This window comes from Aquila chrysaetos, chromosome 9 (genome assembly GCF_900496995.4).
Source record: "Aquila chrysaetos chrysaetos chromosome 9, bAquChr1.4, whole genome shotgun sequence".
Lineage (NCBI taxonomy): Eukaryota > Metazoa > Chordata > Aves > Accipitriformes > Accipitridae > Aquila > Aquila chrysaetos.
In genome coordinates, this window is record NC_044012.1 from 27,473,291 (window position 1) to 27,495,855 (window position 22,565).

A 22,565-nucleotide genomic window follows, 5' to 3' on the forward strand; every position below is an offset into this window, starting at 1 on the left:
TTCGGCAAAGCCCAGGAAAAGATATCAGATACTGGAGAGGAATAGTGTCCTACATGGGCCATGGCAAAACTGGCAAAAGCCCCGGGATGCTCTGGAAGGCAGCAGGGCCCCTTATGGGTTTCAGCAAAGCCAGGCTAAAGCCAACAGACACTTTTGAAGGCAGAAGAGCCCCATGTGGATGTTAGCAAAGCCCGGCAGGAGCTGTAGGAGACTGGAAGGCAGCAGGGCCTCTTGTGGGCTTTGGCAAAGCTCAGCAAAAGCCATAGGGAACATCTTTCATGATGCCTCGTAAGACCTTCCTTGGGTACCACAGCTCTCTTTCATCTCTGTAGTGCACTTTGGACCCCTCTTGCTCTCTCAGAACCATTCCCAGTGCCTTCTTTGAGGCCCAGAACACACATTTTATCCTCTACGCTATCTAGAATTGCTCTGTTCAGTCCCCTCTTTGCCATTTAGGGTACCTCCATTTGGCCCCTGCCCCTCTGACAACACCTGTACTTTGTTGAAATCCCCTTCAGAGTTCCTCATTGTTGTAACTGAGGCTTCTTTGGTCTCTCTGCCCCCCTCAAGACCCCTCTGCTCCCTTTGCTGAGCTCTCCTGAGACATCCCCAGTGCCCCAGAGCATTATTTTAACTCAGGAGGACATTTTCACCGCTTTTTTCCTCAGAACCCTTCCTGAATCCGTATTTGTTAACCAGGTTGGTCTTTTTGTCCACTCATCCTTTTGGCATGCCTCCATTCAGTCCCCGCCCCCCTGAGGGCATCTGTAGCTTGTTAAATTCCCTTTTGAGTTCCACAATGTGTCCCTAGGACTTCTTTGGTCTCTCCGGCCTCCTCTCTAATCCCTGTGATGATGTCTACTGTTCTGTCAGAACCGTTTTTGAAGCCATCTTTGTGCTCCAGAGCAGTCTTTTTGTTTCTATGGCTTATAGTATGTTTCTGTTCAGTCCCTGGTACGCCAAAGATACCTCTTGTCAGCTCTGATCTCCTCTTGGGTTTTTCAGGGAAGGTGAGAGCCTTCTCTTGCTTTTGTAGTCCTACAAGATGCATTTCTTTTATTTCCATGCTTTTTGGGGTGTTTTCTATCCTTTGGGCCCATCTATTTCTGTTAAGGGAGTTAGAGAGACCATTGAGGAGTCCTGGTGACTCGGAGTCGCTGGTGATTTACAGTCAATAATTCACTTTGCAACCAGAGATACATTTGAGAAGGGATTCGTACGGGATCTAGTTCTGCTTTGTTGTTCAGCGCTCCCCAGAATGCAGCTCTGGTGTAAGTTAGGAAATACGGCTGGTCTTGCTAGAAATGTAGCCATGTGCTGCTTGATTTCTTCGATCTGAAACTAAAGCACATAATTTCTGCTATTACATTTAATGGGCGACTTTCCCACATCCGTTAGCGTGATCTCAAGCTTTTTAAATCTATTTAAATACAAGTTCGTGTTTGTCCTAGTAAAACTACCGACCCAGTCCCACTGCTGGCGTGGCAGCCTAACCTGTAGCAAAAGAGCAGGTGTCGTAATTTCCGGTAACGGTCCGTCTCTTTGTTCGGCGCTTAGCGCGGGGCCGAATGCCCGCCCACTGCCCGCCCGCGAGCCCCTTTCCCGGGGCATTGTGGGAAGGTGGCGGGCGGGGCCCGCGGGCAGGAGGCGCGGCTGCCGCGTCGGGAGCGGGTACGGGCCCTGGGCGGCCGCTGGTCGGGGTTCGGCCCCTTTGGGCGGCCGCGGCTCCGGGCTGGCCGAGCTGTTCGGGCAGCTGCGTTCTGGCGCGCAGAGCGGTCGAGGTGTTGGTCTGAGGTAGGAGCTTCAGGGTGAGTCTAGGTTGAGCTGTGTCTGCAGTAGAAGGTACATATGTGGTCCGCAGCTTGTTGTTGAATCAGTGATTGTATATGGGGTGTTCAGGAGTTGCAAGGTGGTTTAATATTCTGCATTCTCGATTTTTTTGTTTTGGGTGCATTGCTATTTTTTGGCATTTCTGAGTTTGCTGTAGAAGGAACCTTGTTTTTTTCACTGGTTCTGCTGGATATCATTGAAGTTGTTGACATCTTTTTCTATGGGACTGATGGTAAGATCATCGAGCAGGGGTTAGGGTGAGCATCTTGTATCTCTCTGGAGTTTCAGCATTTCTCAAGAAAGCAGCAGGCATATTGGGCACAGTGTTTTTCAGGGCATGGGACAGCTTGTTGCCTTTCCTGATCACCCACAATGTACCACGTTGTCCCTAGAGCCTTTGCAGCGTGCAGCAGGCCCCTTCCAGGCTATAAGTGACTGAAATTCACTTACTATGTGGGCCTGTAGCAGAGTGCAGAGCCTGTGGGATGTCAGAGGACAGGAGGTACCTGCAGGAGGCAGGGCAGGGCTTGGAAGAGGTGCTCCTGAGGAGCAGCTGACACAGGGAGTTCAGGGGTGCAAATACAGGGCAAGGAGCTGTTGGGAAGGAGCGGGGTTTCTTCCCCAACAGTTAAGAAGAGAAGGGGTTTCTAAAGTTTCAGGACTGAGGGATTGGTTGGGAAAGAGAGGTGGGTTCATCAGTTGTCCTCAGACTGGTTTTGCAGTCGGATTTAGCTGTTGATGAGGTCTGTTCAGTCAGAGTCATTCTGCAGCCAATACAAGGTACGATGAAGCTATGAGAAATGCAGTGTCAACCATCTGGGCCTCTATGTCACTATGCATGGAGCTGACTGTCAGATGGGTCTTATCCCCACAGGAGGTCCTGAGGTACAAGCTCTGGTGACGATAGAGCTGAGGTGGATGACAGGCTGTTTGGAATTAAGTGGTAATGGAGGGGATAGGATGGTTTAAGGGTATTTTAATAGGGACATGTCATGGCTTAGGTGTGAGTGTAGGAGACTCCAAACTATGGCTCAGAAACATCAAGGGCCAGAGACGTAGGAGGATCAGCTGTACAAAGCAGGCCACAGAGGGAATAGTACCTGTTGCTCATTTGGAATGTGAGATGTACATTAAAATATACTGTCCAGAACTCTGAGGTCTCTGCTCCCTTGTGCCTTTTAGTCACCACATTCCCTGACTTAATTTTCATGTTCATCCCTTCACCGTCCATCCAGATGTCATGGTCACTGCTACTTAGAGGCATCGACGAGGCGCTTATGTCCATTGCAGATTTCTGGCACAGTCTTATCTGGAATTTCTCAGAGAAGAATATATACATTATCCTGGCTCATAATGGTCTCTGTCCACGGGCCTTTTCTTTATCACAGTCCCTGGGCACACAAGCCTTCTCCATTATCCCAGTTTTACTTTTTTCCCTTAACTGTCCAATGAGGTTTGCTTTAGTATCAGTCGTGGCAGTTATGTTCTCTTGTCCTTGTTTATTGTGTTTTCAGCACCAGTTTCTGTAGCTGTAGGGTGTCCATTTTAGATCTTGAGTCGCCACATCACGCCATTGTGGTTTTTTCCCATTGGCTGACCACCTCTGTAATAGCATAAGGGGCTTCATAGGTAATTGGGCTTGGGTGTGTGGCAGGTACACCCACCCCTACAGGAAACGAAACTTCTCCGGGCAGGAAGGAGAGGAAAAAAAAACCCACCTCCGTAACAGGTGTCTTGAGCCACTTTCAAGGCAGGCCTCGTCCTCAGGACTTCATCTGTTGGGCAGTCTTGGTTGCCACATTCAAAGCTCTTGCAACAGAAGGTAAGAATTGAACCTCAGGCTGAAAGCAGAATAAGAATCCAAAAGGCAGAAGGAAAATCAATGTTCCCAAGAATCAGAAATTCAGAAAAGGATGGAGAAAATGGTAATAAAACTTCTCCTCAGTACAGTACCTGAACACATACAGGATCTTTTCCTTCCTTTCAAGCTTACGAATCCTCATAGGAAGTCAGCCTGTGTCAAAAATTAGAACAAGCTTTTCTTCTTCTTTTTTCTTTTTGTCCTTCTGTAATGGCACTGTGTGTCCTCCTGCAAGGCTCTTGGAGGTGTGGAGGAGCTCCCTGCAGCACACATTCGTTCTTGGAAAGTTGATAAATTCAAGGACTTGGCTTCTTTAGTGAAGATGAGCTTCAAGTTCAGGGGTTACATTGGTGCTTGCTTTTGTTTCAGGTCTGTCCCAAAGCCCATGGGACGTGCTCAAATGATAAATCAGATGCAGGTAAAGACCGTGGGGCAGACTTAGTCTGTGCTTCACTCTTATATCTTCCAGGGCAGTTCTGCTGAATTATGGTTTCTACAAGAAGCTGTATGTTGCACAGGGTCCCATAACTAGTCCTGTGCCTGTCGCAACCCATCCAACCTGATCCATATCAGGGGCAAGCAGCAGAAACAAGCCTGTTTCTTTCCCATTGGTGCCTGGCTCCAGCGTGGGGAAAGTTTTTCTGGGAAGGCAGGGAGAAAGCTCCAAAGAAATCACAAATATCACCCCAGAAGAGCCTGAGACTCCTGCTGCTTGAGGGCTAGGCTGGTGCTGACTTGTGGGTGGACTCTTAAGATGCTGGGGAAGAAGGCAAACAACATGTAGCAAAAAGGCTTGCGGGAGAAGGATCTGTCAAAACCCCTTTTCTCTGGTTGGAAAAACCCCCAGCAAATGCTGACAGCCACCCAGGAGAAGCAGGGTCTCCCAAGGGAGTGGAGGAGGGATCTCAGAGGGGTTGCATGGGGCTGTGGGTTCCAGGGACAGAGTGAGCCCTGAGTCCTCTATGAAGTGAGGGGAAAAAATTGCATTCAGGCACAGTCATTATGGCAACACAGAGGCTTCTGGTAAGCTGTGCTTGTTTACTTGCATCATCATGACAACAACAATAATGAAATCCATTTCCTTACTCTTTCTCTCTGTGCAATGGATGTCACTGTTGCTCTCCGCAGGAAAGTCACCAAGTGCTGGATCCCTAGCCTGGGATGGCAGGGAACAGAGTTCTGCTCCTCCTGGGTGAGTGCGGCAAAGGGGTCTGATGGGAAGCATGGTGGGGTCTGATGCCTGCTGTCCTTCCAGGGGATGGACAGCTAGTGTGGATGCCAGGAAGTAATGTGTGCCCAAAGAGCCCCAGTGAGCTTCGGGGGCTGGAGGATGAAGACTCCATCTCCAGCACAAGCTCTGCTGGGCACTTGTCCCTTGTACCTCTTTGGGGCTGGGGGTTTTGTCTGGATGGGGTTTTGCTCTGCTCAGGGAAGGGGAGATTTTCATTTATCCTGCCAGGCTGAGGAGATTGGATGGAGCAGTGGTTGTCCCTGTCACAATGTAGGCTCAGGATTTCCTCCTTGGGGTGGTCTCATTTATTGGGGAGGAAGGAAACGGGTCCAGCAAGGCTGGTGGGTATGAGCATGGTGAGAGCGGTGGGGTGTTGCTGGTGGGTGTCTCAGGGACCTGGCAGGCCTTGCCAAACCCTCCCTCCCACAGGATGGCTCATGTCCAAGGCCAGCATTGCTCCTTTCTATGCCAGGGACACTGCAGGAGACCTGGCAGGCGCATCCCAGGAGTGCTCATCCCTTCTTCCTTTCCTCCTCTCAGCTCAAGCCCTTGTCCTTGCTGGTGACTCTTTGCTTACAGAGTTATGGTGACAGTCCTTGGGGCCCTGAACAGTTCTTGCTGAACAAGGCGACAGGCCTTGGTGTCCCCTCAAGTGGAAGCAAGTCATGTTGTGACTCTGCTGTCCTTCCATGTGCTGCCTGGCTCAAAAGGTGTCCAGCAGCACTGGGCACCAGGCGCAAGCCCTGCCACCCCTTTGAAAGATTAGACAGTCTCCCCAGATCCCACCAGTGCCCTAGAAACCCCAGTGAGCATTGGGGTTCTGCCCTCTTCCCCCCTCCCAGAGTACGTGCTCCGGGTTGGGGGCTCCCCACCATGCATGCTGTTGCACTGATCTCTGCTCTGTCCTGCTCCTCCCTCCTGTCTGGACCTTCATGGCTGCAGAGATAGCCCTGCTGACCCTGGACCCACCCTGGAGCATGATACTTCCAGGAGAGAGCATGATCCTTAGGTGCTGGGGCTCCCGCTTGCTGTGGCAGCACCCCACGGCTTGGTACAATGGCAGCCTCTTGGCACCCACAGATACGTACACTTAGAGGATCAGAATGAGTGTCAGAGCCCTGGCTCCAGGCACAGCAACTGTGTCACCCTGACTGTCTGCTATGGTGAGTGACATGACCCAGGGATGAGCCCTGCTATCCTCCTGTCCCAAGACCCCTAGGCTTCGCTGTGGACCTGCTTGTCCTGCCCTGGGACAAATGCAGCTCCTGTGGGGTTAACGAAGGCAACGCTGTTGGGTTTGGGGTGCTGCAAACTGGGTTATGGGGGCTTTTGCCTCCCCTCCTCTGCAAAATGCATCCCTCTTTCAGGGCCCCTTGCAGCTGCTGCTCTTGGGGTCTCTTCCAGACTGGCTGATCCTCTGGGTCCTGTTGTACATGGTGTTCAAGGGGGAACTGCTGCCCATGCAGTGCTGGGGATGGGATGGCAGGGCACATCTTTGGTGCGGTATTACAGAGATGGAGCTGGCATCACTGCGATACGCCTCAGCAGAGCAGCATTCCATCTCCTGATCTGAGACCCACCACAGTGACAGGTATCACTGCTCCTTTTCATCGCTAAAAGGCAGTCTTGGGTTTTATACGTTTCCACTGAAGGTAAATTCCTGTGCCTTTGGGCTCTCTGTCTTCCCAGGGTCTCATCTGGTGGGAGCTGCAGGACAGAGAGGGTGAGGGGTTCTGTATGATGTCTGAGCTGGGTCTGTGCTACCAATGCCAGTGCAGGAAACCTGGCACCTGCCCACCACCAGAAAAAGACATGCCCGGTCACAACCCCCAGCCTGGCTCTAGGACACTCCCCACACCCATCTTGGGGTCTTGGCCCTGCACAGCCTTGGTGGGGTGGGAAGATTGTCCCTTCCTTCCTGCATCTTTAGAGGTGATGCAGCCCCAGAAGGTCCATCCGACAAGATGTGCCCCATCTCCACCCTTCCTCACACTGTGTCCATCTCTCCCCAACCCCATCCATCTCTCCCCACTGCCCATGCCTGTCTCGTTGTCCCATCCCCCTCCACATGTCCCTCTGTCCCCCTCTGCATGTCTTGCCACCCCCCAAATGCTTTCTACCGAAATGTACCCCATGTGAGTTTTTCCCCACATGACATTTTTTCCCGTGTGACACCCCCATGCACATCCCCTGCCCTCCTATCTCGTGCTCCCACTCCCCTCTCCCTCCACCCCCCCCTCCACCCCACCTATTCCACACTAGAGTGCACAGAAATTTGGTAGGGGACGCAGCCAGGACGGCTGACCCCAACTGACCAAAGGGATATTCCAGATCATATGATGTCATGCTCAGTAATAAAATTAGGGGGGAGATTGGTAGGGGGGACACTGCTCGGGGTCTGGCTGGGCTTTGGTCTGTTAGTGGTGAGCAATTGTTTTCATTTGCATCGCTTGTCTTGGATTTTACTTTTCTGTCTTTGTGTCCCCATCCCCCTTACAATTTGTTGTTGTTTTTTTTTTAATTATTAAACTGTTTATCTCAACCCACAAGTTTTCTCACGTTTGCCCTTCTGATTCTCTCCCCCATCCCACTGAGGCAAGGCGGGGAGTGAGTGAGCAGTTGTGTGGTGCTTAGTTGCCAGCTGGGATGAAACCACAGCACAAGGTCTGTTGCAAGCCTTGCCTGGCTAATGCTTTAGGCTCTCCATATTATTCCTACCATCTTGATAGGCCATTGTCATGGTTTAACCCCAGCCAGCAACTAAGCACCACGCAGCCGCTCACTCACTTCCCCCCCGCCCCAGTGGGATGGGGGAGAAAATCAGGAAAAGAAGTAAAAGTCGTGGGTTGAGATAAGAACAGTTTAATAGAACAGAAGAAACTAATAATGATAATGATAACACTAATAAAATGACAACAGTAATAATAAAAGGATTGGAATGTACAAATGATGTGCAGTGCAATTGCTCACCACCCACCGACCAGCACCCCACTAGTCCCCAAGCGGCGATTCCCCGCCCCCACTTCCCAGTTCCTATACTAGATGGGATGTCACATGGTATGGAATATCCTGTTGGCCAGTTTGGGTCAGGTGCCCTGGCTGTGTCCTGTGCCAACTTCTTGTGCCCCTCCAGCTTTCTCGCTGGCTGGGCATGAGAAGCTGAAAAATCCTTGACATTAGTCTAAACACTACTGAGCAACAACTGAAAACATCAGTGTTATCAACATTCTTCACATACTGAACTCAAAACATAGCACTGTACCAGCTACTAGGAAGACAATTAACTCTATCCCAGCTGAAACCAGGACAGCCATCCTTGTTCTTCATTGGTGCTTTATAGTGCCCTTTGCTCCATAAGCAGCAGTACTTGGGCTGTGCAAGCATACCTGTCTCCCAACTGCTGGGAAGTAACTCTGTCAAAGACAAAGAGCGAAACAGCCACGGCACAATCTACAGCAATTCTGCCTCTCAAAGGACCCAGCAGGTGCCTTTCTCTCGCCTTTTACTCTGTCCAGCTAGGCTGGAAAGAACAGTTGTTGCAGGAACTGCTAACACCCTCTGACTCCTCAGGTTGTCACTTTGGCTCTGTGTAAAGGCTGCCGAGGTCATAGACTCTGCACGGGACACAGGCATTCTGGAGAGCTTTACACCAAGTCATTCCTTTCTTCTTTGGGCAGGAGCAGTTCTGCCGCTGCTACAGACAGCCACTTTCTCAAGGGCAAGGGGCTGGGACGACAACAGGCAGCTGCATGCTCCAAAGATGCTGTTTTCTGGGGACCCAGTGCAGGGAAAGCTGAGGCACATTCCACACTGCCAGTGGCTTTTCACAAGGGAACTGTGCTCTGGTTTTAGCAGAAAAGGGTGTCAGTCACAGGCAGCCATGTATCACTGTGCATGGCTATTTGGCAGGTGTCTTGCTTGTTCAAGTAGAGGTGTATTTCTTGCCTTGCAGTTCTGATGACAAAACAATCAGGGGTTCAGGCCACAAAAGCCTTTTGATGTCAAAGCAAGATGACAACTAGATTTCTACCAGCGCTGTGTTATTAGCTGAAAATGGCTTGCAGGCCAAGAGATATTTAGAGGGATCTGAATTAAAGAAACTGAGTGTTGAAGTGTTTGTTTTAAGGAGGCGAATTAGGCAGCCAAAGGAACTGAGCTGCTCACCTGACACATTGGCAGAACAGCCTATCCAGCCTACTAAGAATTGCGTGTTGCAGGCAGCAAAGTGCAACTGCAATGCTTGCTGGCAGGAGTCACAAGGAATGCAGAGCTACGCTCCTCCTGTACAGAGCAAAGATGGAACCTCCAGGGCTCTGTGGTCGTCTGTTGAGGACATCTAATATCCCAACATGCCTCTTTGCTTTCTTTGCTTCATGTCTAATTACTTTGCATGCCGGAGGGCAGGGTGGTAAGTAACACCATGCAGGATCTCTTAAGTGTCAAGCCCTGCACAGGAAGCCTCCTGTGTATGCAGGGTTAGGAGAGCAGATTACTGATAGCACAGAGGTGAGGGAAGGTGCAAACAGCACAACAAAGCCCAAGGATCACCAGCGTATCACTCATTTGCAGATCAGCCTCTTGCATCTGGTCTGCTTGGACGCCCTGTTTCCTGCTGAACATAGCTGCCCCATCACACAAAGTAGCTTTTGGATTCTTCTCTCTTCCCTTCAGGATGTTTGTGTTGCCTTATTTAAAAAAAAAATCTCTACAGCATCTGTTGAGTCGCTGCTGTCACTCCCACAACTCTGATGTCACATGCAGACCGATACACCAATCCCTGGGGCTTGCTTCGGGCGAAAAAAACTCCTGTTCCACATGTGCCCTGTGCTGCTTCTCCTCCCCAGGTAATGGGGTGGGTGCCAGGGACGGAAGGAACCCCCGGACCTTTAAAGCAGTCAAATGCAAAGGACAGAAACGCTCCAGTCACTCGGGTGCTTTTTGGTATGGAGGCAATGAAGATTAGTGCCCGGGCTGCGAGTGGGGAAAGGGCAGGGAAATGCAAGCCCTGTACCCCCAGTGCGTAGTTACTGTCTTTGGCTGGTCTAAACTGGGCTGAGCTGTCAGTCATTTCTCATCCAGCTGATGCCCAGAACAGCATCGTCCAGCTCACCGCTGCCGCCCGGCGACGAAAAGGCAGTACTGCAGGTCGGGCGCCGCTCATGCGCTCTACGCTGCCGTCCGCCGGTAACGTCGATGCGATGGTGCGGTGCGTGCGGGCCCGTGCCGCCGCCGCGCTCGCTGCCGCCTCCCGGTAAGGAAACGCCGCCGCCCCCCCCCCACGCGCGCGGTGTCAGCGGGCGCTCGGCGCGCAAAGCGCAAAAGTGCAGCACCGGTGCACCCCTGGGCACGGGCCTCCCGCCGTCCGCTCGCTGCTGCTGCCGCCTTGTGGCCGAAGCGCGGCACTGCAGCCCAGGGTTCGCGCGCCGCCTCTGGCCGCTCCTGCGTGCCGTCGGCGGCCGGCGCATGCGCGGTCCACGGGAGCAGCATGGCGGCGCTAAGGGCGTGGGTGTCGGCGTCAGCGGGTGAGCGTCAGGACCACCGGTGAGGCGAGCGATCCCCTTCGGCGGGGGTGGGGGGTGTCTCCTGCCCTCTGGTCGCCCGGGGGTGGCGGGACGGGAAGCTTCAAAGCTGCCGGTGCGGCAGGCTCCCGGTCTGCTGGAGGCGAGCCGGGCCAGGGCAGCCCCAGGGAGTTCCCCGAGAGCTGACAGAAGGCAAGAGCGGACGGAGGCGGGCACACCCCAGGCGCAGCCACTGGGCACCTCCCCAACTCGCCAGAGCTCCCCCGGAGCCTCCCTCGGCCCCGCTCGCCCCGCGCAGCTGCCCCCAGCTCCAGCCCCTCCCCTGATGCCTGTCCTGTAGCCCCAGGCAGCCCCCAAGCCCTGTCGTGAGGGCAGCAAGCTGGCCCTCAGTGCACCTCCAGGAGCCCCTGAAGAAGGAGCGGCTCTGGCGAGTGGCAAACTATGGTAATAATGGTCGCTGCTTCTTTCCGTCTCCCAGAGGCTGTGTTTGTCCGTTCCTCCCCTGGGGATGCTGTTGACTGCACCCACCTCAGGCTTGTGTGGGCTGACTCTGCCTGGTCTTGCTCTCCTCGCAGCATGGGAGCAAAAAGGGACAGGCGGAGCGCTTACTGGCTGTGGGCAGGAGCTGCTGCAGCTGTAGCTGGAGAGGCCAGAGAAAGGTAAAGATGAAGAAATTGAAGGCCATCTGGCTGGCAGCTGCCTCTTGCTGCAGGCAAGAGAGAGCCTGCTTCTCCAGGTGAGGAAGGATCCCTCTTTGTAGTCCACAGCAGGCCAGGCTGCCAGCATGCACTGCAGGGTCTGTATGTGTCACCAACAGTGCTGTACGGCCACATAGTGCACAAGCGAGCGAGGCTACGTGCTCCCTCTTCCTCTCTCCCTTTCTCTCTCTCTTGTTCTAGTGCTCCCTTTTCTTTTTCTATCTGCACTTTTGTCCTGCTCCCTCTCCCTCTTTTTTTTCATCCTCTGTCTCTGTCCTGCATCCCATTGCTGTTTTTTGTTTTTCCATCTCTTTGCCCTGATCTGCATCCATCTCTTTTTTTCCACAATTTCTCTGGCTTGTTCCCTGGCATTCTTTTCCTCTGTGCCTGTATGTGCTGCTCCATGTCCCTGCCTTCCTATCTTCCTCCGCTTTCTCTCTGTATCCCTTTGTCTTGCTCACTGTCACTGGTTTTTTTCATTCTGTATCTCACTGCCCCTGTTCTCCATCCTGTTCATCTCTTTCTCTGACCCTTTGTGCTGCTCCCTTGCATCCTACTCCCTCCCTCCCTCTCTCTATCACACTGTCTTGCTCCTGATCCCGCTCTTTCTTTCTTTCTACCCTTCCGATGTGTGTGTCCCCCAGCCCCGCCTTTTACATGTCCTGGTCTTTCTACATCCTTCTGTCATTCTCCTTCTCTTCCTCTATCCTGCTGCCTATCACTATTTTTTTTCTCCTCCATCCCTTTGTCCTGCTCCCTGTCCTTGTCAATCTTTCCCTTTGTTCTCCTTTCAGTCTTTGTTTTCTCCATCTGACTGTCCTTTTCCCTGTACCACCTTCTCTCTGCTCCTCAGCCCTTCTCCCTCATCTTACTCTTCTTTCTGCCATGCCTCTCTTTTTCTCTGGACCCTCTGTGCTGTTCTCTTTCTTTTTTTTCGCCAATTGTCTGTTGTCTTACCTGTCCCTCTCTGTCTCTCTTCCTCTGTCCTGCTCCCTGTCCTTATTATTTCTTGCTTCACCTCTCTGTCCCTGTTTTTTCTGTCTTGCTCCATCTCCCTGTCATTTTCTCTGCTGCTCTTGTTGGCTTTCTATCACAGTGTCCTGCTCACTGTCCCTCTCTCTTTTGCAGTATCCCACTTTCTGGCTCCCTGTCCCTCACCTGTTTTCTATATGCCTCTGTCCTTCATCCTGTCTTTCCTTGTCCCTCTGTTCTGCTACCCATCACTGTCTTCTTTTTTTCTCCATCGTTCTGCCTTGGTCCTGTCACTCTCCTCCTCTTTCTCTCTAATGTTTCTTTCTCCATCCCTGCCCCACTCCCTGTCCCTTTTCTCCTATGCTCCGTCCTCCATCCCCCTCTTAACTTTTTTTCTGTGTATGTCCATACCGCTGTCTGTCCCATCATTTGTTGCTATATCCCACTGCCCAGCTCGCTGTCCCATTATTTCCCTCTGTCCTGCTCCCTGGCCTTTTTTCTCATCCTGCAGCCCAGCACTGGTTTTCCTTTCTCCATCTGTTTGTCCTGATCTTTCTCTCTTTTCCCCTCAATCCCTCTGGCTTGTTACCTGTCTTTTTCTCTCCGTTCTGCCTTCTTTATTCCTCATTCAATTTCTTTCTCAATCTGTCTGTTCTGCTCCCTGCTCATCATTTTCTCTCTCTTTCCCTCTGTCCTGCTCCCTGACCCTGTTTTTCTTCTGCCATGTCTTTGCAGGGCTCCTCATCCCTTTTTAACTGATTTCTCCACCTCACTGTCTTTTTCCCTGTACCTTTCTTTCTCTGCCCCTTAGTCCTTCTCCCTAATTTTATTTTTCTCTTTCTATTCCTCTATCCTGTTCCCCATTGCTATATTTTCATTCTCTGTATCTGCTGCTCCAGTAATGACTGCTGAGTTGTCCCGGGGGAAGGGCGAGCCCAGACTCAACTGAGCCCCAGAGCAGACTCACTCCTGGGACTTACATGCATTAATGAATAAACACTTGCTGTCTCCTTTCCACTCATGGCTCTGTTTGTAGTCCTTTGTACTCGGTGAGTGGCTGTCATAATGTCCAGGGTAGCAGGTTACGTAGTGGGTGTAAGGGGCCATGGCTGGGGCTGTGGAGGAGCCCTAGGGCGGGCCAGCGAGGCTGATGGCAATGGCCCCTCTGTGTAAAAGGGCTGCAGCCCCAGGGTGTGGTGCTGCTGGGGCATGCCTGCCTGAGAGTGCTGACTAGCTGTGAGGATGTTTCCAACAGGCAGGCTGACAGTCACTTGGAGTCAGGCCCCATCAGGGCAGCTCCCAGGGATTTTCTGAGAGCTGGTGGAGAGGAAGCAGGAAGAGGGGCAGGAGATGGCTGCCCCCACCCCTCCAGGTACCTGGAGGCCTTCCCACCCCCTGGAAAAGGCCCTGAGTGCCTCACCGACTCAACAAAACTCCAGCCCTGCTCACCCCATGCAGCTGCCCCCAGCTCCAGCACCTCCCCTGAAGCCTGTCCCATAGCCACAGACTGGCCCCAAACCCTGTTCTCATGGCAGCAAGGTGGCCCTTGAATATGCTTTATTGCACCACAAGTGCAGGTGCCATTAGCATCAGTTTGGGGAAAGAGCGGTGTCTCCAGAAGCTCCTGCAGAAGGAGGGGTTCCTGCCTGAGAACTACAGTCATCACTGTGGATAACAGTTGCTTGTTCTTTCCCTTTCCCAGAGGCAGCACTGAAGACTCAGTTGTCGATTCCTCTTGGGATGTTGTTGACTGTGTCTGGCTCAGGTTTGTGTGGGTTGCCTTTGGCCTCATTCTCCTAGCGGCATGGGCGAAAATGGACAGCTGGAGACTTACTGGCTGTGGACAGGAGTTGCAGTGGCTGAAGCTGGAGAGGCCAGAAGAAGGTAAAGCAGCTGAAGAATAAAATAAAGGGCAGACAAGAGACAGCCTGCCTCTCCAGGTGAGGAAGGATCCCTGTTAGTGCAGTTCTCAGCAGATCCGATCACTAATGTGCACAGCAGGGTCTGTATGCATAACCAAAGGCACACGACAGCCATGTAGTGTGTGCATGCGGGAGGCTATGTATCTGGGATGCCTCATGTTGTAAGACCTGTAAGACACCAATCTATGCTTTTAGGTGGATGACAGTCAAGTGACCAGAGATACGGGGTGGCGGGGGGGGAGGGGGGGGGGGGGGGGAGAGAGAGACAAAGACATGTCCAAACTGTCAAATTCTCCCAACACCTCCAAGAGCAGGAGCTGCAGTGAGTCCTGGACCCTTGGGGTCATGTTGCCTCTCTACTGCATCCCAGGTCCCTCCCTGCCCCCCTTCTCTCACTGCTGTAATTTTTTTCTGTTTCCCTGCACCTCTACCTCTCCCTTTCTCCAAGTCCACCTCTTTCTTTGTCATTCTACCCCTCTGTTTTCTTTTTCAGTCTGTGCTTCTGTCCTGTTCCCTGTCCCTCTTTTTTTCACCCTCTGCCTTGCAGCCTGTCACTATTTTTGTCTTTCTCCATTTATCTGTCTTCCTATCCCAAATTTTAATTCCTCCCTGTCTGCCCTTTAGCTCTTCACTGCCTGCTCCCCCCCATTTTCTCTGTCTGGTGCTGTGCCTCTATTTTAAAATACCTCTTTCTCTGCCCTGTACCCTAGGTATACTTTTTCTTTCCTAGATTCTCTCATTCCAGGTCCCTGTCCCTATGTTTTAATTTCTTCCCTCTCTATCCCGTAGCCCATTTTCCTCTTTACTGCTCACTCTCCGTCTGGCTCACTGTCCCTATTCTTTAATTCCTCTCCCTCTCCCCTTTAGCTCATTGAGTTTTTTGGTATTTCTGTCTCTCTCTGTCTACCTCACTGTCACCTTTTTTAATTCTTCCCTCTCTACCCTGTGGCCCATCACTAATCTTTGTTTTTCTCCATCTCTCAGTCTGGTTCCCTCTCCCTTCCTCCTCTCTGGTCTGTAGCCAATTGCTAATTTTTTTTTCCCCCTCTGCCTCTCTCTGTGTGGCTCCCTTTGCGTATTTTTCAATCCCCCCACCTCTGCCCTGCAGCCCATTGCTGTTTTATTGGGTTTACGTGGCAAGGTTTTGCTAGCAGGGGCCGGCAGGGGCTACAGGGGTGGGTTCTCTGAGAGGGCACGTGGCGTTGCCCGCAGGTTGGGCACAGCCAGTTCCACCTCCAAGATGGATCTGCTGCTGGTCAAAGCTGAGTCTATTGGCATTGCTGGTAGTGCCTCTGTGATGACATATTTAAGGGCGGCTAAAAAATGCTGCACAGAAGCCATGATAGAGAAAATGTGAGTGTGAAACAGCCCTGCAGACACCGAGGTTGGTGAAGAAGGAGGAGGAGGAGGAGGAGGAGGTGCTTCAGGCGCCAGAGCAGAGATTCCCCTGCAGCCTGTGGGGAAGACCATGGTGAGGCAGGCTGTCCCCCTGCAGCCCAGGGAGGTCCACGGTGGAGCAGATATCCACCTGCAGCCTGTGGAGGACCCCATGCCGGAGCAGGTGGATGTGCCTGAAGGAAGCTATGACCCTGTGGAGCCTGTGCTGGAGCAGGCTCCTGGCAGGACCTGTGGAGAGGAGCCCATGCTGGAGCAGGTTTTCTGGCAGGACCCATGGGAGGGACCCCACAGTGGAACAGAAGAAGAAGGAGCAAGGAGCAGCAGAGACAACTCGGGGGGGGGGGCGGGGAAGTAGAGAAGTCAGGAGTGAAGATGAGCCCAGGAAAAAAGAGAAGGGTGGAGGGAAGGTGGTTTTTAGATTTGTTCTTATTTCTCATTATCCTACTCTTATTTTGATTGACAATACATTAAATTAATTTCCCCAAGTTGAGTCTGTTTTGCCTGTGACAGTAATTGGTGAGTGATCTCTTTGTCCTTATCTCAACCCACAAGTTTTTTTTGTTGTATTTTCTCCCCCTGTCTTGTTGAGGAGGGGGAGTGATAGAGCTTGGTGGGCACCCGTCAGCCAGTCAAGGTCAATCTACCTGAGTTTCCTTCTATCAGGCTCCGTGTTCCTATATTTTAATTCTTGCCTATGTTTCTTGAACCCAGTCACTTTTTAAATTTTCTTGCTACCTTTCCATCTTTCTGCCTTCCTGACTTAATTTTAATTTCTTGCACCCTGTTGCTTTTCAAATTTCCTTCCTGTGTCTCCCTCTATGCAGCTCCGTGTTCCTGTTTTTTTAATTCTTGTCCATGATTCTTGTATCCTGGTGCTTTCAAAATTTTCTATGTCTCCCTCTGTCCATCTCCCTCCCTGTCTCGAGTTCATAATTCTTCCCTCTCTGTCCTGTACCCTGTTGCTTTTTATATTTTTTTTCTACATCTCCCTCTTTCTATCTCCTTGTCCCCATTTGTTAGTTCTTGTGTATGTTTCTTGTACCCTGTCACTTTAAAAAATTTTCTTTCTGTGTCTACCTCTATCCGGCTCCCTGAGTCTATATTTTATTTCTTGCCTATGTTGCTTTTCCCCTATCATGTTAGAATTTTTACCTATCCCTTGTCTTACCTCTGTCTTGTCCTGCTGGTCCCTTCTGCCTCTTTCTCCTGCTCCCTGTCTGTATTATTTGTTACTCCATCTCTCTGTCCCTGTTTTTTTCCTCAGTCTCTCCACTCTCCTCCCTTGTCCTGATCCCTGTCCCTCTCTTCTTCACAGCATCCTGTTTTCTGGCTCCCTGTCCCACACCTCTTCTCTACATCCCTCTGTCCTGCTGCCTTTGGGCACTGAGCCTTGTAGCCAACTCACTGCCAGGATTTCTTATGTGCATTAATGAGTAAATTTTGCTGCCTCCTCTGTGTCCCTTGATGTGGACAGGTGCAGGGGAGGGGGTGGTGTGCTGTGGGGCTTTGGCAATGGCCCCTGTTTCCGATGGGCTCCAGCTGGGGCTGGAGCTGGGGCAGCTCCAGGTGTGGCCAGTGAGGCTGAGGATGGGGCTGGCCCTGCTGTGTGAAGGGGCTCCAGCTGTAAAAGGGGCTGCCTGGGCAAGCCTGCCTGAGGGAGATGATGAAGGGGAACTAGCTGAGGAGGGAGTCCAAGGGGGTCCTGCTGGCAGGTGCCTCCAGCAAGGAATGGCCAGTTCCTGCAATGTGGAAAGATCCCTCTGAGCCATCCCCGACAGAGCAGACCACCAGCACGCAGTGCTGGGAGCTCGGCACCTCTGTCGGCTATGTGCGTGAGCTGCCATGTATTGAGGAAGCCTTGTGGATGAGGAGCATTGAGGTGTCCAGTGCGTGCTGCAGAGCGGGTGTGGGTCAGGCAGGTGGCGCTATGGAAGAGGAAGGGGCAGAGGCAGAGAAAGAAGTGTCGTGGCAGTGAAGGTCTCCTGCTGGCACCAGGAGCTGTGGTGAGTCACACGTTCCCTCCTGTGCGTCTCGGTCCATCTTTGCTGCCCTGCCCAGGTCCCTGCCTGTCCCTGCTTCTGTCTTCCTCTCCGCCAGCCCACCTACCTGTCTGGCTCCCTGAAAGTTGTTACTGTTTTGCCAACTTTGCCCTGTACCACTTCACCTATTAATTTTTTTTCCTATGTTTCCCTCTCTGTGGCTCCCTCTCCCTATTTTTTAATTCCTCCCTCTGTCCTGTACCCTGTTGCTTTCAAAATTTTCTCTCTATGTTTCCTTCCATCCATCTCTATTTTTTAATTATTTCCTGTGGGTTTTTTGTACCCTGTCACTTTAAAAATTTTCTTATTGTGGTTCCTTCTATCCATCTCCCTGTCCCTGGTTTTTTAATATGCCTGTATTTCTTGTACCCGATCACTTTTTACATTTTCTTTCTACATTGTCCTGTATCCATCTCCTGTCCCTATGTTTTAATTCTTGTGTATGTTTCTTGTACTTGGCTTGGTTGCTTTTTAAAATTCCTTCTACGTCTTCCTCTATCTGGCTCCCTTTCTTGTTTGGTTTTTTTTGGGTTTTTTTTTTGTTTTGTTTTTTGTTTTTTTTTTTTAAATTCTTCCCTATATTTCTTGTACTCCATTGCTATCCAATTTCTCTTTTAACAACTCCCTTTATCTGGCTCCTTTTCCCTAATTTTTAATTTCTCCCTTTTTTCTGCATACCCTGTCACTTTGTAAATTTTCTTTCAATGTTTCCTTCTTTTCCCAGCCCTGTTGCTATTTTTAATTTTTTTCCTGTGTTTTTTGTAGCCTGTTACTCTGTAAAATTTCTTCCTATGTCTCCCTCTATCCAACTCCCTGTCCCTATTTTTTTAATTCCTCCCTTTCTGTCCTATACTCCATCAATTTAAAATTGTGTTTCTATGGCTACTTGTATCCAGTTCACTGTCTTTATTTTCTAATTCTCTCCTGTCTGTCCCGTATCCTGTTGCTTCTTCAATTTTCTTTCTATGTCTACTTTTATCAAGCTCCCTATTGGTATTTTTTAATTCTTTCCTGTGCCATGTACCCCTGTTCTTATTGTTTAATTTATTCTTGTCTTTCCTTAAAGCTGTCGCATTTTAAATTTTCTGTCAACGTTTATCCACTTTGCTGTCCCTATTTTTTGTTTTCCTGTCTATCTTGTACCTTGTAGCTTTTAAAATTTTCTTTCTGTATCTACTTTAACCAATTCATTGTCTGTCCTGTACCCCATTGTTTTTGAAATTTTCTTCCTATGTCTCCCTGTATTTTTTCTGCCTGTTCTTATTTTGTAACTTTTTCTTCTTCCCTTAATGCCTCCCTTTTGAAATTTTCTTCCTATGTCTCTATCACCCTACCCTTATTTTGAAAATTTTCTTGTCTTTCCTTAATGCCTTTGGGTTTTAAATTTTCTTTCTATGTCAACTTTTATCCAGTTTTCTGTTCCATTTTTAATTTTTTTCCTGCTTGTCCTTTACCAAGTTGCTTTTTAAATTCTTCTATTATGTCTACTTTAACCAATTCACTGTCTTTATTTTTTTAATTTTTTTTCTTGTCTGTCCTGAACCTTGTTGCTTTTTCAGCTGTCATTCCGTGTCTACTTTTATCAGGCTCCCTATCCATATTTTTCATTTATTCCTGTCTGTCCTGTACCCTTTCACTTTTAAAATTATATTTGCATGTGTATGTCCCTTTTTTTACCCTAGCCTTATTTTTTATCTTTTTCCTCGTCTGTCTTAATGCCATTCTGTATTGCATTTTCTTTCTTTGTCAACATTTATTATGTTTGCTGTCTGTATTTTTTATTGTTTTCCTGTCTTTCCTGTACCCTGCCCCCTTTTAAATTTTCTTTCTATGTCTCTGTTTATCTAGTTTTCTGTCTCCATTTTTAATTTTTTTCCTGTGCTTCCTGTACCACTTAACTTTTAAAATTTTATTTCTGTGTGTGCTGGTTTTGGATGGGATAGAGTTAGTTTTCTTCACAGTAGCTGGTATGGGGCTACGTTTTAGATTTGTGCTGAAAACAGTGTTGATAACAGAGGGATGTTTTCGTTATTGCTGAGGAGTGCTTACACAGAATCAAGGTCTTTTCTGCTTCTCACCCCACCCCACCAGCGAGGAGGCTGGAGTGGCACAAGAAGTTCGGAGGGGACACAGCTGGGACAGCTGATGCCAACTGACCCAAGGGATATTCCAGACCATGTGACATCATGCTCAGCCTATAAAGGTGGGTGAAAAAGAAGGATGGGGGGGGACATTCAGAGTGATGGCATTTGTCTTCCCAAGTAACCGTTACACATGATGGAGCCCTGCTTTGCTGGAGATGGCTGAACACCTGCCTGTCGATGCGAAGTAGTGAATTAATTCCTTGGTTTGCTTTGCTTGCGTGCGTGGCTTTTGCTTTACCTATTAAACTGCCTTTATCTCAACCCACGAGGTTTACCTTTTTTTCCCTGATTCTCTCCCCCATCCTGGTGGGGGTGGGGAGTGGGAAAGCAGCTGTGTGGTGCTTAGTTGCTGGCTGGGGTTAAACCACGACGGTCCTTTTTGGCACCCAGTGTAGGGCTTGAAAGGTTCAAGATAACGACAGATTTGATTTGAATGCGCTCAATCAAATTTATAGCTGTTATTGCTGTTTAGCTATTAATCAACAGGTTTCTGTGCTTGCCATGGCACTTGCTTGCTTTACTGTATATTAGAGTCTAGTGCTCATCAGCAGCTGCTTTTTGCTTTCACTGCTTGCTGTAGTGCTGTACTGCTTATCATCTTACTCTGCTGTGCCTGGGAACATTTTGATAACAGCAATGGCGATGCACTGGGGCTGGCAGATGGCCAGGGCATCGCTGCTGTTTCTGTGGTGCTGTACTGGACAGGCTGGAACTCCAGTGTGAACTCGAGTTGAAGGGACTGCGACCTGCGGATGAGTTCATGTGGGAGCAGGACACCCTGAAGTGTCTGTGGCCATGGATAAGCCCATGCCAGAGCAGGTACATCTCGAAGCGTTTATGGCCGCAGTTATGTCTGTGCCGCAGCAGGTGTACCTCTGAAGGGACTGGCCCAAGGATAAGTCCACGCTGCAGCAGGTATTCCTTGAAGCATCAGTGGCTGTGCTGGTCATGCTGGAGTACCTCAAAGCGTGTGGCCATGGATAAGCCCACGACAGAGCAGGTACGCCCCTGGAGGGACTGCAGTCTTGGGTAAGGCCATGTTGGAGCAGGTTTACTTCTGAAGGGACTGTGGCTGTGGGTAAGACCATGCTGGAGGAGGTATATCTCCAAAGGCATTGTGGCCCATGGATAAGGCCATGCTGGAACAGGTGCGCCTCAAGGCAACTGTGGCTGTGGATAAGTCTCTGCTGAAGCAGGTATACCCCTGAAGAGACTCCAGTCTGTGGATAAGTCCAAGCCAGAACATGGGCAAGGTGAGGAGTTCATTGCAATGTTAAACCCTGTGGTCTGGTCCAAAGGGACCAGGGGTGGAGACTGTAATGGAAATAACTTTAAATGGTTGTAACCCATGATTTGAGTTGCATGTTATAGGAATTAATATAGCAGGAACCACCTGAACCAATGGAGGCCAAGCCTTACAAGCAGCAGCGACCTGACCTGAGCTGGCTTTGGTGCCCAGTAACTCCACGCAACACACCACCTCTGCTGTCCTGAGTGACCACCGTAACAGGTGAAGCCCAAAGTCATGGACTAAATGAACTCAATGGACATTTTGTGGACGTTTTATGGACATTTTAGAGGGGCGATCCATAGACTAAGAGAATATCTGTATGTTGTATCAAAGGATGGGAAGGGAGGTGGTGGTTAATGAGGATGTATTGGATAGCGTGGGACCTGAGCATGATGTAAATGGTGTGGAATAAGGGGTGGAGAATGTGCTGGTTTTGGCTGGGATAGAGTTAATTTTCTTCACAGTAGTTGGTATGGGGCTACGTTTTGGATTTGTCAGAAAACAGTGTTGATGATACAGGGATGTGTTAGTTATTGCTGAGCAGTGCTCGCACAGTGCCAAGGGCTGTTCTGCTCATCGCCCTACCCTGCCAGCAAGCAGCTGGGGATGCACAAGGAGTTGGGAGGGGGACACAGTTGGGACAGCTGACCCCAACTGACCAAAGGGATATTCCAGACCATATGATGTCATGCTCAGCAATAAAACTCGGGTTGGAGGTTGGTTTTATGAAGATGGCTATTGCTACTTTTTAATTATTGCCTGTCATGTAACCCATTGCTTTAAAAATTTTCTATGTCTACTTTTATCCAGTTCACTGTCTGTATTTTTTCATTTTTTCCTCTCTATTCTGCACCCCATCAGTTCTAAATTTCTATTTCTCAGTTTTAGTTCAGTGTCACTATTTTTTAAATTTTTCCTGTCCTGTGCCCAGTCACTTTTAAAATTTTCCTTGTCTACTTTTATCAAGCTGTGTATCGCTGTTTTTTAATTCTTTCCTTGCTATTGTCTACCGTGTTGCTTTTTACATTTTCTTTCTATGTCTACTTCAGCCTAATCACTGCCTTTATTATTTCTTTATTTCCTTAATCACAGTTGCTTTTAAAATTTTCTGTCTGCTTTTATCCCATTCGCGGTCTTTATTTGCCTACCTTTATTTTTTAATTATTTCTTGTCTTTGCTTAGTGCCCTTGCTTTTTTGATATTCTTTCTACGTGTCTTAGTTCACTGTTCTTATTTTTTTAATATTTCTTTTATTTTCCTAATCCCCCTCACTTTTTAAACATTCTTTCTGTGCCTACTTTTATACCCTTTGCTGGCTTTTTATAATTATTTCTTGTCTTTCCTTAGTGCTGTTGCTTTTAAAACTTTCTTTCTGCATCTGTTTTAGTTTGCTGTCCTTATTTCATATTTTTTTCCCTCATTTCCCCAATTCCTATTGGATTTAAAATGTTCTTTCTATGCTTCCTTTTTTCCTGTTGATGTCTTTATTTTTTTAATTATTTGTCTTCCTTTAGTGCCCTTGCTTTTTAGATTTTCTTTCTACATCTCTGTTTTAGTTTGCTGTCTCTGTTTCATATTTTTTTCCCTTTATTTCTGTTATCCTGTCCTGGTTTCAGCTGAGATAGAGTTAATTATCTTCCTACTAGCTGGTACAGTGCTA

The 22,565-nt window shown here is 49.5% G+C and overlaps 1 protein-coding gene and 2 long non-coding RNA genes across 4 annotated transcripts; all 3 read left to right on the plus strand.

The window, feature by feature from the left end:
- The first annotated feature begins 3,282 nt into the window (after window positions 1-3,282).
- LOC115346385 lies at window positions 3,283-7,443 on the plus strand. Of its 2 annotated transcripts, XR_005933172.1 has the most exons (5): window positions 3,283-4,883; window positions 5,352-5,483; window positions 5,865-6,085; window positions 6,327-6,513; window positions 6,612-7,443. It is a non-coding gene; the product is annotated as an uncharacterized LOC115346385 (long non-coding RNA). The 2 variants fall into 2 exon arrangements; XR_005933171.1 differs by having other exon boundaries at window positions 6,327-7,443.
- A 2,672-nt stretch (window positions 7,444-10,115) lies between these two features.
- On the plus strand, window positions 10,116-15,813 carry LOC115346464. The gene is made up of 3 exons (XM_030026537.2): window positions 10,116-10,444; window positions 11,017-11,100; window positions 13,814-15,813. Exons 1-3 carry the CDS (start codon window positions 10,116-10,118, stop codon window positions 14,013-14,015), a joined length of 615 nt encoding a protein of 204 aa, XP_029882397.1. The 3' UTR covers window positions 14,016-15,813.
- Window positions 15,814-19,631: 3,818 nt separating this feature from the next.
- Window positions 19,632-21,710, plus strand: LOC115346388. The gene is made up of 2 exons (XR_005933169.1): window positions 19,632-19,673; window positions 20,275-21,710. It is a non-coding gene; the product is annotated as an uncharacterized LOC115346388 (long non-coding RNA).
- Window positions 21,711-22,565: the final 855 nt, after the last annotated feature.